Source organism: Sciurus carolinensis, chromosome 2 (assembly GCF_902686445.1).
Source record: "Sciurus carolinensis chromosome 2, mSciCar1.2, whole genome shotgun sequence".
NCBI classification, from domain to species: domain Eukaryota; kingdom Metazoa; phylum Chordata; class Mammalia; order Rodentia; family Sciuridae; genus Sciurus; species Sciurus carolinensis.
This window is the reverse complement of record NC_062214.1, coordinates 80,572,348-80,585,199: the sequence shown is the minus strand read 5'-3', so window position 1 is coordinate 80,585,199 and position 12,852 is coordinate 80,572,348. Positions and strand designations below refer to the sequence as shown.

Genomic DNA, 12,852 nt, shown 5'->3' with positions numbered 1-12,852 from the left:
CAGGTGTCCTCCTCAGAGTTGACAGACAAGCCATGGACAGAGCGCACCCATGAGCAAAGCCTTAGCTTTTTTTGTAATCTAACCTCAGAAGTGACATGCCATCCCCTCCACCATATTCTGCTCTTTAGAAGTGAGTCAGCTGGTACAGCCCGCACAGGGGAGGGGATTACACAGCAGGGGAATACAGGAAGGCAGGGGTCCTTGGGGATCATCTTAGGGCTGCCTATCACAGGGCAGCTGAAGCTCAGAGAAGCGAAATGACTTGTCCAGGGTCACACAGCAGTCAGAGACAGAATCAGAACTGGAACTCAAGGCTGCTTGGCTCTGAAGCTGGCCACATCCCAAGCTGCCACACCGCCTTTGACTCTAGTTAATAACAGGTTGTGACTTAAGTTAATAAACAAATCTCCAGCACAACCGAACTCAAGACGACTGCTTAATGAATGGATTTGCTAATAGTGCTGCCTGTTTGCACATATTACCTTACGTTCCCCCTGACATGTTCTGCGGGGACATCGGAGCCCAGGCTCTCAGGAGGAGCTGCTTTGCCAAGCACAGAGCCCAGTGTCCCAAAGAGCCAGGGAGTGGTTCCTTTATACAAATTGCTTTTTCTCTTTGCATTTTTTGCTTGGCTTCCAATTCAGTCTCTCTCTCTCTCTTTTTAATGGAGTACACATTTCCCTGACTTTTTTTGTATTATAGATGGACACAATACCTTTATTTTATTTATTTTTATGTGATGCTGAGGAACAAACCCAGAGCCTCACCCATGTGAGGAAAGTGCTCCACCACTGAACTACAACCGCAATCCCTTCTCTGACTTGAGGACAGTTAACGGCACCCTCTGGTCACTCGAGGTTAGGAACATCAGATAATTTCCTGGAGGGACTTCAAAGTGGGCAGGATGGACATGGCCCATACACTGGTCAGCCCCAGACAAATTTCTTACATCTCAGCCACCACAGATGCGACAACCAGACAGTTCCAGCACCTGGTTTCTCTGCCAGAACTTCTACCATGAGTCCTCCGAGAACCTTCCTTCCCCCCACCCCAATCCTCAGTGTGATCCCATAGAGAGAGGGCTGCTGACTCCATTGCTTCTAGATAGTGGCATGTCACTCACACTGGAAGCTTTCCAGTGGAGGCATGGGTGACCAAGGTCCTGAAGTGAGCACAAGTAGGAGTTGAGGATTCAAGAGTGTCCCTGTCCCCATGCCCTGGCCCCTTTCCCTAGAGAAGCCATTGGTCCTGGCTGAACAGGGAATTTAGTTGACTTTCATGTGCACATAGTGAAGGCTTCCCAGGCGGGCCTGTGGGCTCAGTGGAAATGGCAGGAGACCCAAGAGCAATCCATGCCCTCCAGGTGTTCTCAGTTCTCAGAGGAAAAAGAACTCAGTCCAGGTTTCTCCAAGGAAGAATGCTGAGAGCAGTCTCACAGCCAGCCCCTGGCTAAGAGAGGTCAGAGGGCAGAGAGCAACCATCACAGTAATCGGGATAACCTAAAAAATGCCCACATTGCCAGGTGCAATGTCACACACCAGTGATCCCAGAGGCTCAGGAGGCTGAGACAGGAGGATCACAAGGTCAAAGCCAGCCTCAGCAACTTAGCGAGGTGCTAAGCAACTGGGTGAGACCCTGTTTCTACACAAAATACAAAAAAGGTTGGGGATGTTGCTCAGTGGTTGAGTGCCCCTGGGTTCAACCCCTGGTACCCAAAACTAAAACTAAAACAAAACAAAAACACCCATTCACCAAGCGCCAGCTGTGCTGTGGGCCAGGCTCAGCATCCAGTACCTGCTGGGGTCCCCACATGGCCCCATGCTGGGGGTCTATTTAGAGTCTTATTTTACAGAGGAGGAAACCGAGGCCCAGGGTGCTCAAGGACACGAAGCCCAGAAGCCCAGTTCAGAGGGAAAGATGAGGCTGTCAGAGCAGGTTTCTGGAAGAAGGGAGCCACATAGAGCCCTGAATTGAAAGAGGAGAGACTTCAAGGGTCTGAGAAAACTGTTGATGACAAGAAATGCCCGCAGTAGGTGCCAGGGTAGAGGAAGACCCATTAGGTGAGTGGACTTGCCACAACCCTGCCCTTGGACTCTGGGCCTCCGCCTGGACCCGCCATGGATGTCCCTCCAACTCCACCAGCATACTTCCAGTTGGGCCAGCCACGGGGTTAAGTCCCCACCCACTGAGCCCCAGCGCCCCTCTCTGCACTGGCTGCCCCATGAAGGACGTACAGGAGGAAGCACCTGCACAAGACCCTCTGTGCCACACTACGTAGGACCCTGTGGTTCACCAGGAGGAGGCAGGAAGGCCCTAAGCCCTGACACAGCTTCAGGTCCACCTTCAAGTGGGGACTTTGCTAGTAGCCCCACCAGGTGCCCCCATCCCGTACTGTACCAGCCCAGGGTGCTGACACGGACTTCCTGCCAATTCTCAATCCACTTCACTCCAGCTTCAATCTCTAGGACTTTATTAGGCCAGTGACCTCAGCAACCCCAGCAGAAAGACGACGAGAGCCACGGGGGAGGCTGGGGCCTCTACTATGACTCCCAGGTGCTAAGTGCCCCCCACCCGGGTTTCTGGGCTTCTGCCTTCAAGCAATGAACGCTCCTCCAAAGAGACACTGAGGCTTCATCCCACTGTCCCCAGTGTCTAGGCAGGGCCAGGAGCCTTGAGCCTAGCCATACCCCAGGGCAATCCCCCCAGGGCATACTGGGAGAACTGTGGCCCAGAGAGGGGCAACAACCCCCTCAAGGTCACACCGCAAGGTAATAAGTTAATTTGTGGCATAAAATGGAATATGGGGTTTCCCTGAGCTCTTAGCTGTAAGCTGGGGGTCTTGAGTGTCATCTCCACCCAATCCCCTGACCCTGCTCCATGCCCCAGTGCTGCTTGCCCAGCCCCCACCAGCTCCCAGCTCCTGGTCTCCGTTTTTCTTGCTAATTAGAGGTCTCAGCAATGACTCCGATGTCCCAGCCATTTTAGAGCCGTCATTAATTTCAAGTGCCTTCAGAAATAATCATCATCGTAAAATCCTGTAAGCTGCCGGGCTGCAGGCAGGGCTGGCCAGAGCAGGCATGCAGGCAGGCCTGTGTGCCACCCTCTGGAGCGGACCCCGTCTCCACCAGGGCCCTGCCTCCTGCATCCTCAGTCACCCAGAGTGAGAGGAGACCAGGGCCTGGGATCCCACAGCAGACAGAGTTTCGAATCCCAGCTCTCCCTCTTCGGCATAGATGAACTTGAGCAAGTCACCAGCTCTCCCTGAGCTTCAGCTTATCTGTGCATTGGGATAGCAAAGCCAATTCTGGAGCGAGATGAAGAATGTCAAGCACAGCTCCAATCTGGGCTCTCAGAAGAGGCTGAATAAGTGTTAGAGGGCCTGTCCCTCCCTCCAGAGTCCCCTGCCACACGCATTCCAGGCTGTTTGGCTACAGCAGGCTGGCTCCTTGCAGCCATTGCTCCTGCTTTTTGGGGACTGGCAAGTTCTCACCTGAAACCATGATCTGCTATGTGCCAACCCATGAGACACGCAGTCTCAGACCTGCTCTCGGGAACTCTGAATCTGAGGACAGAGAGGGAGGAGAGAGGACCTTGCCTCTAAAGCCACTTCGTCTGGGGAGGGGAGGCAGAAATAGAGACAGTCTTGGTTTGATTTTGAAGAATGTACAGAAACCAGGAAGAGGGCCTGCCCAGACAGTGGACCAAGGAGAAAGACTTGGCCATGTGGGCCAACATTCCTTGGCTGTGGCTCTGGGGTAGAATCTCCTAGATGTGTCAGGGAAGTCTTCCACAGGGCCATCCTGACTTTTCACACTGTCCATGGCCCTAGGCCACCTGAGAGTGCCATGTTGAGGACCACACCACCAGGCGGGATGTAGAGACGCCTTTTGGGAGGCATCATATTGGGGGATTCTCAGGAGTAGACTCCATACACTCGAGGTCAGGGCCTAGCTTCCGGCTGAGACTTTAAAAGGGCAACTCCAAGTTCTCACCCCAAAGCTTCCCAGTCCCCATTATTTCCGTTGGTGGACTAAGGCGGGGACATCTGAGAGGCTCATTTCTTTTGGAGACAGGGAAGAGGAAATGGCTCAGCTACTGTTGAGATGGAGGACTAAGTCTGTGGGGCAGTTCCTTGCAGACAGCTCTGCGTCATCCCTGCAGCCTCCCAAGACGCAAAGAGATCATTGTGGGCGCCAAAGACCCCACCCTGGGACGCCAACTTCCTCAGCCAGCATCTGGGACTGGGGGCGGGGACGCTGGGCTCTCCCCCATTTCTCCGCCGAGATCACTGAGGCAGGGAGCAGGTGAGTCGGGGGCGGAGATCTGCTGTGGCCGCGCCTTGTCTGCGTCAGTCGCCGCACCAGGAATAGCCCCCGCCCCCGCCCCCGCCCCGCAGCGGGTCTGGCGGAGCCTTTACGCAGGAGCTAGGGAGCGTCTATTCCTGTCGGGCTGGTGGGAGGAGGAGGCGCGGGAGGGCGGGAGCTCACCGGTAACTCACAAACAGCCAGGGTGGGGGAGCTGGAGCCTGGAAAAGGGGTCCGGGGGAGAGCGGTGTTGATGGGCCGGGGAGCCACCTTCGCTGGACTCTGGAAGGGAGGGGGACTCCTGTGCCCGCCTCCCCATCTCCCCTCCCACCTGTAAGTCCCTCTGCCAAGCCTGCCTCCTACTGGTTTACTCAGCCCTGGAAGGCGATTCAAATTCCCTTTCCAGCCCTTAGAAGCTGTGTGACCATGGGCAAGTCACCTAACATCCCTGAGCCTGGGGTTCCTTCTCTCTATCACAAGGAACAGTAGCGCCTCTTCCCAGGGTTTTTGGAAGATGAATGTAATGACCCAGCGTGGACACCTGCTGGGAAGGGGCTCTAGCTAGGCTTGGGATGAGGATGGACTTAGTCATAGAAGAAAGGAGAGTTCACCAGGCCGGACTGTCCAGAGCAGTGGTGTGGCAGTGAGACAGAGGTACGCAGAAGCGGTTTAGCTGGAACAGGTCTGTGCAACTCTTTGCGGGGGGCGGGTGTGAGGCTGAACTGTGGAAAGCAAGGCAGTGCTAGGGGGTGCGGTGGGGAGTGACCTCTCCTTGCCAATCAGGCATCTGCAGAGAATGTCAGACAAGCTTCTCGGGAGAAGGGTGAGGCACGGGGAGCAGGGTCTGGGGGTCTGCCCCAGAGACTGACAGGCCTTGGGCTAGTCTCCCTCCCTCCCAGCCTCAGCTTCTTTCTCTGCCTGCAGGAGTTCCTATCCCTGTGGATTCAAGGTATCAGGAGCACTAATGTGCTAATGGGGAGAGCAGTAATGTGCTAACAGAGAAGGGGCCACTGTGCCTGGCGGTGACAGCGTTGATGATGATTCTAATAAAACTGGTTGGTATTAAAGGGCATCTGGCTTCAAGGAGATGGAAAGGGTGTACAGTGGAAGGAGGTGAGGTCCCAAGGAGGTAGCCTACTCTGCAGGTTTTGCCAAGGCATCCTGCCTGCCTAGTCTCTGTATCTGTGGGTCAAGGAGGATTTGGATCTCTAAGGAGAGGTCTCATTCCTTGGGGGCTATTTCAAGCCTAGACCAGGATTCTCCCTCCCCGCAAGACCTTCTGGGAGCCAGGTGAGAACGGCCAAGCCCAGATTGAGGCTCTGCACTGCCCTCTTCTGGTCACTGGGTGTAGTGCTCCCCTGCCACAACCGGTCAGAGAAGCCTGCTGCCCTCTGCTGGACAGGAATTCAGGCAGGGCGGGACCCCCCAACCCCCAACCCGCCGCAAATGCGGAAGCAAGACCCGGCACCGGGTTAGAACCGCGGAGTCGGCGCGGCTTCCTCGGTGTCTTTTGGGGCTTTTGGTCCCAGGACCGCTAGGATGTGGCCTTTCTAGGGTTTCTGACATTTCGAGAAGCGCAGGCCAGAGGCTCTGGGTCTGACCCTCTCTCATGCCGCCCTCCAAACAACCCTGGCCAGGTGGGGAGCCCTGTCCGTTCGCGTGTGTGTTCGTCCACATGGCAGTGTGCGATGGTACCAGTTAACACGTGTGATCACTGGCGCTCGTATGCACACGCATGTGGCCAGACCAATCACACGCGAACCGGTGCACACACCTAGGGAGAACCGCAGGCCCGACTCTCCTGGGCCGGGCTGACCCGGGACTCGTGGAGAGCCAGGAACCCAGAGGGGCGCTGCTTTGTGCAAGATCAGAGCGCGGGGGCGCCTATTCCGACGCGAGACTGGCGCGCCCTCAACTGCGCCCCCCTTGCCAGTTTCATTGCCCCATCGGTGCAGGGCAGTGGTTGGGGCGCTCCTCGCTCTCCCCCTCTTCGCCAAAAGGAGACCTTACCGCCCCCTTTGGTTTTGCGGCCGCGCCTTCTCCTCCCCCGCCCGGCTCCCGCCGCTTGCTCGCTCGCTCCCTCCCTCCCTCCCTCTGTCCCTCCTCCCTCCCCGGCTCGCTGCTCGCTCCTTGCGCTCCCTCCCCGCGCCGCGGCAGAGCGCGGAGCCCGAGCGGGAGCCCGGGCGGGAGCCGGCGCGGGAGCGGGAGCGGGCGGCGGACGACAGCACGGGCGGCGGCAGCGGCCGGTCCCGGAGCGCGCGGAGTCCCCACCCGCGCCGCTCCGGCCCCTCTCGCGACGCGGGGCTCTGAGCAGCATGCGTGGCCGCTGCCCGCCGGCCCCAGCCCTAGCCCTGGCCCCGGCCCCGCTGCGGAGCGCGCCCGGCCTCGACCCCGGCCCCAGCGGCAGAGGCGGCGGCGGCGGCTCCAGGCCGGCCGGGCGGGCAGAACGAGGCTGGTGGAGCCCACGTCGCACGTCCTGAGCGCGTCCGCCCCTCCGCCCGCCGGGGCTGCGGCCTCCGCCTTCCCACTTCTGGGCCCCGGCCCCGGGTCCAGGTCCGGGTCCGGTTTGGCTCCCGCCCGCGTGGGGTAGACAGACTGACCGCCAGCCCCGCGAGGGCGCGTGGACGGCCGGGCGGAGGTGTCGGAAGAGGAGGAGGAGACGGAGGAGGGGGCTGGGCAGGGGCTGGGGCCGGGCCGGCGGGAGAGACATGCGATTGGTGACCGAGCCGAGCGGACGGACGGCGCGCCCGAGATGCAGGTGAGCCCCGCGGTGGTGGCGAGCCAGGAGCGGTCAGCCCGCGGCGAGTGCCCCTGGGGGCCTCTAGCGGCCCAGGCTTCGCCCTCCTGGGGATGCAAGCCACTCGGGTGCCACCCAGACCTCCTTTGGGAGAGTCACAGGCCTGATCCCCTCCCAAGCCTCAGAAATAATTCCTCCTTTCTTATTTCTGTACCCTAATATTTCCAGATTGGTAAATTGGGACGGGAAGCTGTGAAGGGTCCCTTACCGGCATCCCATTCCTGCTTTGGTGTCTCTCCACCATTCCTCCCATTCTGAGCATTGGTCATCCAAAGGATAAGCCCCTGTCTCAGTGAACCCGATACCCCCAGGCAGCCCTCTCCTGCACTAGGCACTCCCAAGCCAGTGGACACAGGTCAGGGACTGGGGTTCTCCTCAGGCTCCAGCCTGTATGGCAGTTCCCTCCCCAAAGGAGCTTGGGCCCCAAGCCCAAGCTCCAGCCCTGGGAAGGGAAAATGAGGAGGGGCGAGGTGAAGAGGAGAGGGACTTGGGCAGAGGAGAACCCAGGAACCCTTTAGGGGCCTCCCCTTTGTCTGCCTTCAGCCTGGCTTCTCACCTCCTCCTGCCCCACTTTTCGTTCTGAGGCAGAGGGTGGGAGGTGGGAACAAGCCTCTAAGAGGAAGGTGAGGAAGGAACCTCCTGCTCCCCACACAACCTCTTTGGGTGGGCTATGGTGCTTTCTGCCCTCCACCGCAGCCCCAGGAGACTTGTCTCTCTGGGTGGATCCCACTTTGAGGAGGAGGGGTGGGGCCAGGCCAGTGGACAGTCTGCTCTGGGCTTTTGGTGGGGTCCCAGTCCAGTTGTGGTTGTGCCTGGACCTCCCCTTTGTTCTCAGAGGTCCTGGGTTCTGGGTGGGGGAGAAGGGTCATGTGGGATAATAGAAACAGCTCTGTCCTGATGGATGGGAGTGCCAGAGGCCCTGAGATGGGGGCAGCTCCATCTGGGCTAGCCCCTTCCTGCCAACCCTCCCTGCTTGGCTTGGGTAGCCAAAGGGTGCCCAGCCCAGCCTGGGCCCTGGCTCTTCGCTCAGCCCTGCTAGCCACTGTGCCAAAGGCTTCAGCACTGGGGCCTCCCTTGCCGGGGGAGCCTGGGGCTTCCCCACATCCAGTGAGGAATGCCGGTAAGGAAGAGGGTCCACTACTCCGGGGCTGTGTGTCCTTGTGTGGGCTGGGAGGGCTCCGAGTCCTCCCACCACCGGGAAGGTGCTCGCCTTTGGTGTGCTGGGACAGCATACCTGTCCTTCCTGCTTTCTACCTATGGCTGGAGACAAGGGATGGCAAGAGGGAAGAGGCCGAGAACTCCTTGAGCCGTGCTGAAGGGCTCGAGAGCGGGCCAGGCAGCACCTGGAGGTGGTCTGGCAGAGGTGAGACAGGCCCCCCCAGACCGAGGGCTCTAGTCTCTGTCTCCTGCCATCGGAAGTGTGTGGTGGCCCTGGCTGGGGTTCTGGTCCTGATCCTGGGTACCATTCTGTTAAGGCTTCAGTGCTCCCCAGGCCCAGAGTTAGGGTGGGTCCAAACCTGAGGGACCAGCTTTTATGGATGGGTGTGCACTGCAGGCGGCCGTTCAGTGACTTGTAGGCCTAGGGCTGGAGTCACAGGGGTGTGGATAGAGGAAGGTGGAGACACCACTTTACCCAGCCATGAGCCTCTTTGATCCTGGGGGTCTTCTCCATTCCCTACCTCTGAGCACCCATTTTTCCTATACTGGATATTGTTTTTGAAAAACCAGGATTCCAGAGGGACATGCCTGCTTCCCTCCAGAATGAGCTGCTGTTCAGCCTGAGTGGCCCCTGGTAGCAGGGGTAGCTCCACTGGTGCTGCCCCTTGGGAACTTGCAGAAGAAGCTGGAGCCATGTGGCTGGGCTGGGGGCAGGATGGGGGAGTTGAGAGTGAGGCAGTTCGTGACTTGGGCAGGGTCCCACAGAGGCATGAGGTAGCGTGTCAGGCACATGGTAAGGGAGTGGGGCCAGGAGGGACCAGGGAGGGGAGGCAGTAGGTGGTCATGGTTCCAGAGTTGGGGCCTTGGTTTGCTGGCAGAGGTCTCTTGATTTAGCTGTCCTGTGTTGGCACTCTGGAAGGATGGAGGCCTCTACCCCCAGAGTCACTCTTCCCTCTGGTGCTTGCCCTCTGGTTGCTCTCTGTTCTGTTCCCATCAGTTCCCCCACTTATGCCCCCATCCTCACTTGGCTTGGTCTAGCATCCCTACCCAAAAGACCCTCTCCTCTCCTTCTGACCCCTCCTCCCAGGAGCCTTCCCGTCTGCTCCGAGTCACTGGCCCTCCTCCCCCAGGCTTAGAACCTCACTGGTTCACACCTAATGTTGTACCACCTCATTCCTGCGTGCATTTATTCTGCGCCTTCTGGACAAGCTGCCTGCTCAACTCTGAGTTAGGCCCTCCCATGGTTCCCTTTGATTGCCTTGAACAGCTTGGACAAGACTAGTACCCATCCCTCTGGCTCCCCTGCCTGGCCCCTGGGATGGGGCAGACTTTGGGAGGGTGCAGCTGTTAGCAGCTCCTAGTGGCAAGAACTACCTGGAGGGGACACAATGTCCTCAGCCTACATGGATGGGCAGAGCTGGGTATCGCATTGCTAAGGATGCTCCAGGCAGGAGCTGGAGAGCCGAGGCAGGGGACTCAGTGGCATGTGCAGGCTCTCAGAGAAAGGGGCTCTCCCTGGGGGCGGAGCTGATCTAGTTCTTTAGGAGGGGAGACTGCCTGAGTGCTAAAGTAGTAGCAGGCTTTGCAGAGACACAGGAAGCAGGGCTTCCAGGGTCATGGAAGGTTCTCTGTGGAGAGAGTGTGAAAAGGCAGGGTCATTTCCAAATGGATTTGAGGCATTCTTGACATTGGCCTTTGTTTATGCATCAAATGAATGAATGAATATCTTGAAGTGCTGCGGGCCAGCAGAGCTGTATGACAGCAATCTACCCCTGTGCTTTCAGTTTATTCAATGTTATTTTGTAATGATGCTGTTAAAGAGTGTGGACCCTGGAGCCAGAGACCTGGATTAGAATCTTGCCTCTGCTACTGCCTAGCCCCATGACTTTGGGCAGCTTAATCTTTCTGAGCATCAGTCTCTTTTTCCATAAAGTGAGGACAACAGCAACAATATCTACCAGCTATGAATGGGTGACCGTTAAATGTGCTAATATATGCAAAACACTTAGAACCCAGCACACAGAATCACTTAATGAATGCTAGCTGCTCAGAGTTTATATCAGTAGGATGCTCTCAGTCTGATCCTTGTAGGTGATTCAGAGGTTTGATTTGATAGCTGAGAAAAAACCAGAGAGGTGGCCTGACTTGCCTCAGGCCCCAGTCCACAAGCCTGGGACTCACTCTAGAATGCACCCCGGCCTCTGGGTCAAGGCTCTTGCTCAGTGGTTCAGGCCGACCTGTTAACTAATCAATTCATGTATTTAGTATTAGTACTGGTAATAGTAGTAATAATCATATGATGAACAGCGTGACCTGCTCTCCAACTTGAACACTGGCATCTTGATGATGATGTCCACCTCCTATGCTTCTCCACATCCCCTCCCTTGGTCCCCTTTTCTGAGGCAACTGCCACTCTCAGTGATGCTCTTTGAAATCATATATGTGGGGCTGGGGATGCAGCTCAGTGCTAGACCCCTGCCTGGCATGCAGGAAGCCCTGAGTTCCATCTCTAGCACTGAAAAAGAAAAAAATTAAAATTAAAACATTTTTTAAAATAAAATAAAATCATATATTTAAATGTATATGGATTTGTTCCATTTTGGTTATTTTTGAGCTTAATAAGAAGAACAGTCATGTGCCATCCTTTGGAATTTGCTTTTTTTCTTCATCATCTTAAGCTTCATCTATATTGTTGCAAATAATAGTAGCTGTAGTTTATTCATCTCCACTGACGCTTAAAGCTCTGCTGCTTGAACACAGTCCAGTGTATTTCTTCTCCTCCTGTTGATGGGCATTTGGGTTGGTTTCCCTCTTTGGTGCTTATGAACAATGTCACCACAGACCCTCTTGTCCAATCTCCCGCGGCAATATGCAGAGCATCTCTGGGGCACACAACTAGGAGCAGAATTGCCAGGTCATAGGACATGCTGGTGTTTGGCTTTCCTAGGAAATGGGCTAAAGTATTTTCCCTATTGGTTGGACCAGTTTACATCTGCCCTAGCAGGATTGAGTGTTCCCACTGCCCACCCCCCCATTCTTGCCAACTCTGGCCTGTCAGCTGTCATGGTTTTTACTGATTGAGTGTAAAATGGTCTTTCATTATAACCTTGATTTGCATTTCTGGGATTCAAGGCTTCTGGTAGGAAATGGGGTTGAGATGGGCAGTAGCGGTGTGTAATGATGCTCACTAGGGATCATCCCCTCTGAACCTCAGTTTCCCAGTTGTAGGGATACTGTCTGTACAAGCCCTGAGTCAGGGATGGGCAGGAACCATCAGGAAAGAGTCCCCAAGGAAATGGGAATGGAGGAAGGGAGGGGAGAGCTTAAGTCCCTGCACACTGAATATAAAAGAGAACAGCAAATTCCAGGAGCCCTGGTGGCTCTGTGTCCACCCCCAGGATGAAAAGGGGTGGTCCCAGCTTGAGTGAGGGAGGGAACCCATGCTTCATTATTTGAACGGCCCCCTTCTTCCACAGTCCTCTGCAGCCTGGCCCCTGGCATGGGGCCCGGCATTGGTGAGTGCTTAACAAGGGTTTGGTGACCCAGGGAACGAATGGTGGATGGAACGAATGTGTGTTTGTTCCCCCTCATTCTCACTTCCTTGGGGAGTCCTCTCTGATTGTTCTGCCCATGGAGTGAGCAAGGGGCGGCTAAGCAAGGTGACTCCGGGGCATTCAAGGGTCCCCAGTCACAAGACCCAAAAGCCCTCTGCCCATCCAGAGGGGCTGCAGAGCCATGCTGGCAGGCTCACTGGAGTGGCTCCCTCTGCCAGCCTGGTGCACCAACCATTGATTCCACGCTGCCTTCCCCGCCCGGGCCTGGGCCCCTGGAGCTGGTTAGAGACAAGCGCCAGGGCTGGTGGAATAATTATGCCTATTTCATGTGACACCCAAATTGATTGCCGCCAGGGTGACATTACCAGGGCATTGTTCCTCATCTCCAACCTCTTATTACGTGTTATTAGGGTGTGTGGTGTGTGTGTGTTTTTCTATTTTTTCCCATTTCGGGAAATTAATCTCTCCCTGCCACCTCCTCTGCTTCCCTCTGCAGAGAACCAGATCTGAGCCCTAGGAGGGGGCAGAGCCTGGCCAGCAAGCTTCTGGCTGGGCTTTGCAGGACTACTGATGCCCACAGGGGGTTATCTCAAATCCTTTACTTGGGGGCAAGAAGGGGGCATCTCAGCGCCCAGAGGGGCTGCTGGGTTATGTCCTGCAGTGTCCTTGGTCTGTGTTCTCTGCTCACATGCTACTTGCAATGAGCTGCTCACTTCGAAGGTAGGTCTTCCTTCTTAAGCCATCTGATCTTCCATCTGATTCCTCCCACTGAGCTGAATGGGTCTCCTGTATGATTCCACCAGTGGGTCCTGGCTGTGCTCGGCCCGCAATGAATACGTGGCACTTTGGGCCTCATTGTGCCCCTTAGAGATTCACAGAGGTGCCAGTTCCCCCCACCAAGTGTGGGCTTCTCATGAATGGGGCAGCGGGTGATGGTATCAGTTGTGCCTGAGCCGGGCACAGCACCTGTGTGTGTGTGACCAGAGGGCTCATCACTTCCTTGAAACAGAGCTCAGTTTACCCACTTGGAAGAATGGGC

At 56.4% G+C, this 12,852-nt stretch overlaps 1 protein-coding gene across 3 annotated transcripts in view; it reads left to right on the top strand.

Moving 5' to 3' along the window:
- Lingo1 (leucine rich repeat and Ig domain containing 1) overlaps positions 1-12,852 on the top strand; it is a 79,979-nt gene that overhangs the window by 55,221 nt on the left and 11,906 nt on the right. For 2 of the 3 annotated variants that reach the window (XM_047539869.1, XM_047539867.1), the window contains exon 1: positions 6,444-7,062. The exons of the other annotated variant lie outside the window; for it this stretch is intronic. In XM_047539869.1, the coding sequence (XP_047395825.1) occupies positions 7,057-7,062 (6 nt within the window). In that variant the 5' untranslated portion in view covers positions 6,444-7,056. Of the gene's footprint in view, positions 1-6,443; positions 7,063-12,852 lie in introns of those variants that run through there. 3 annotated transcript variants of the gene reach the window in all.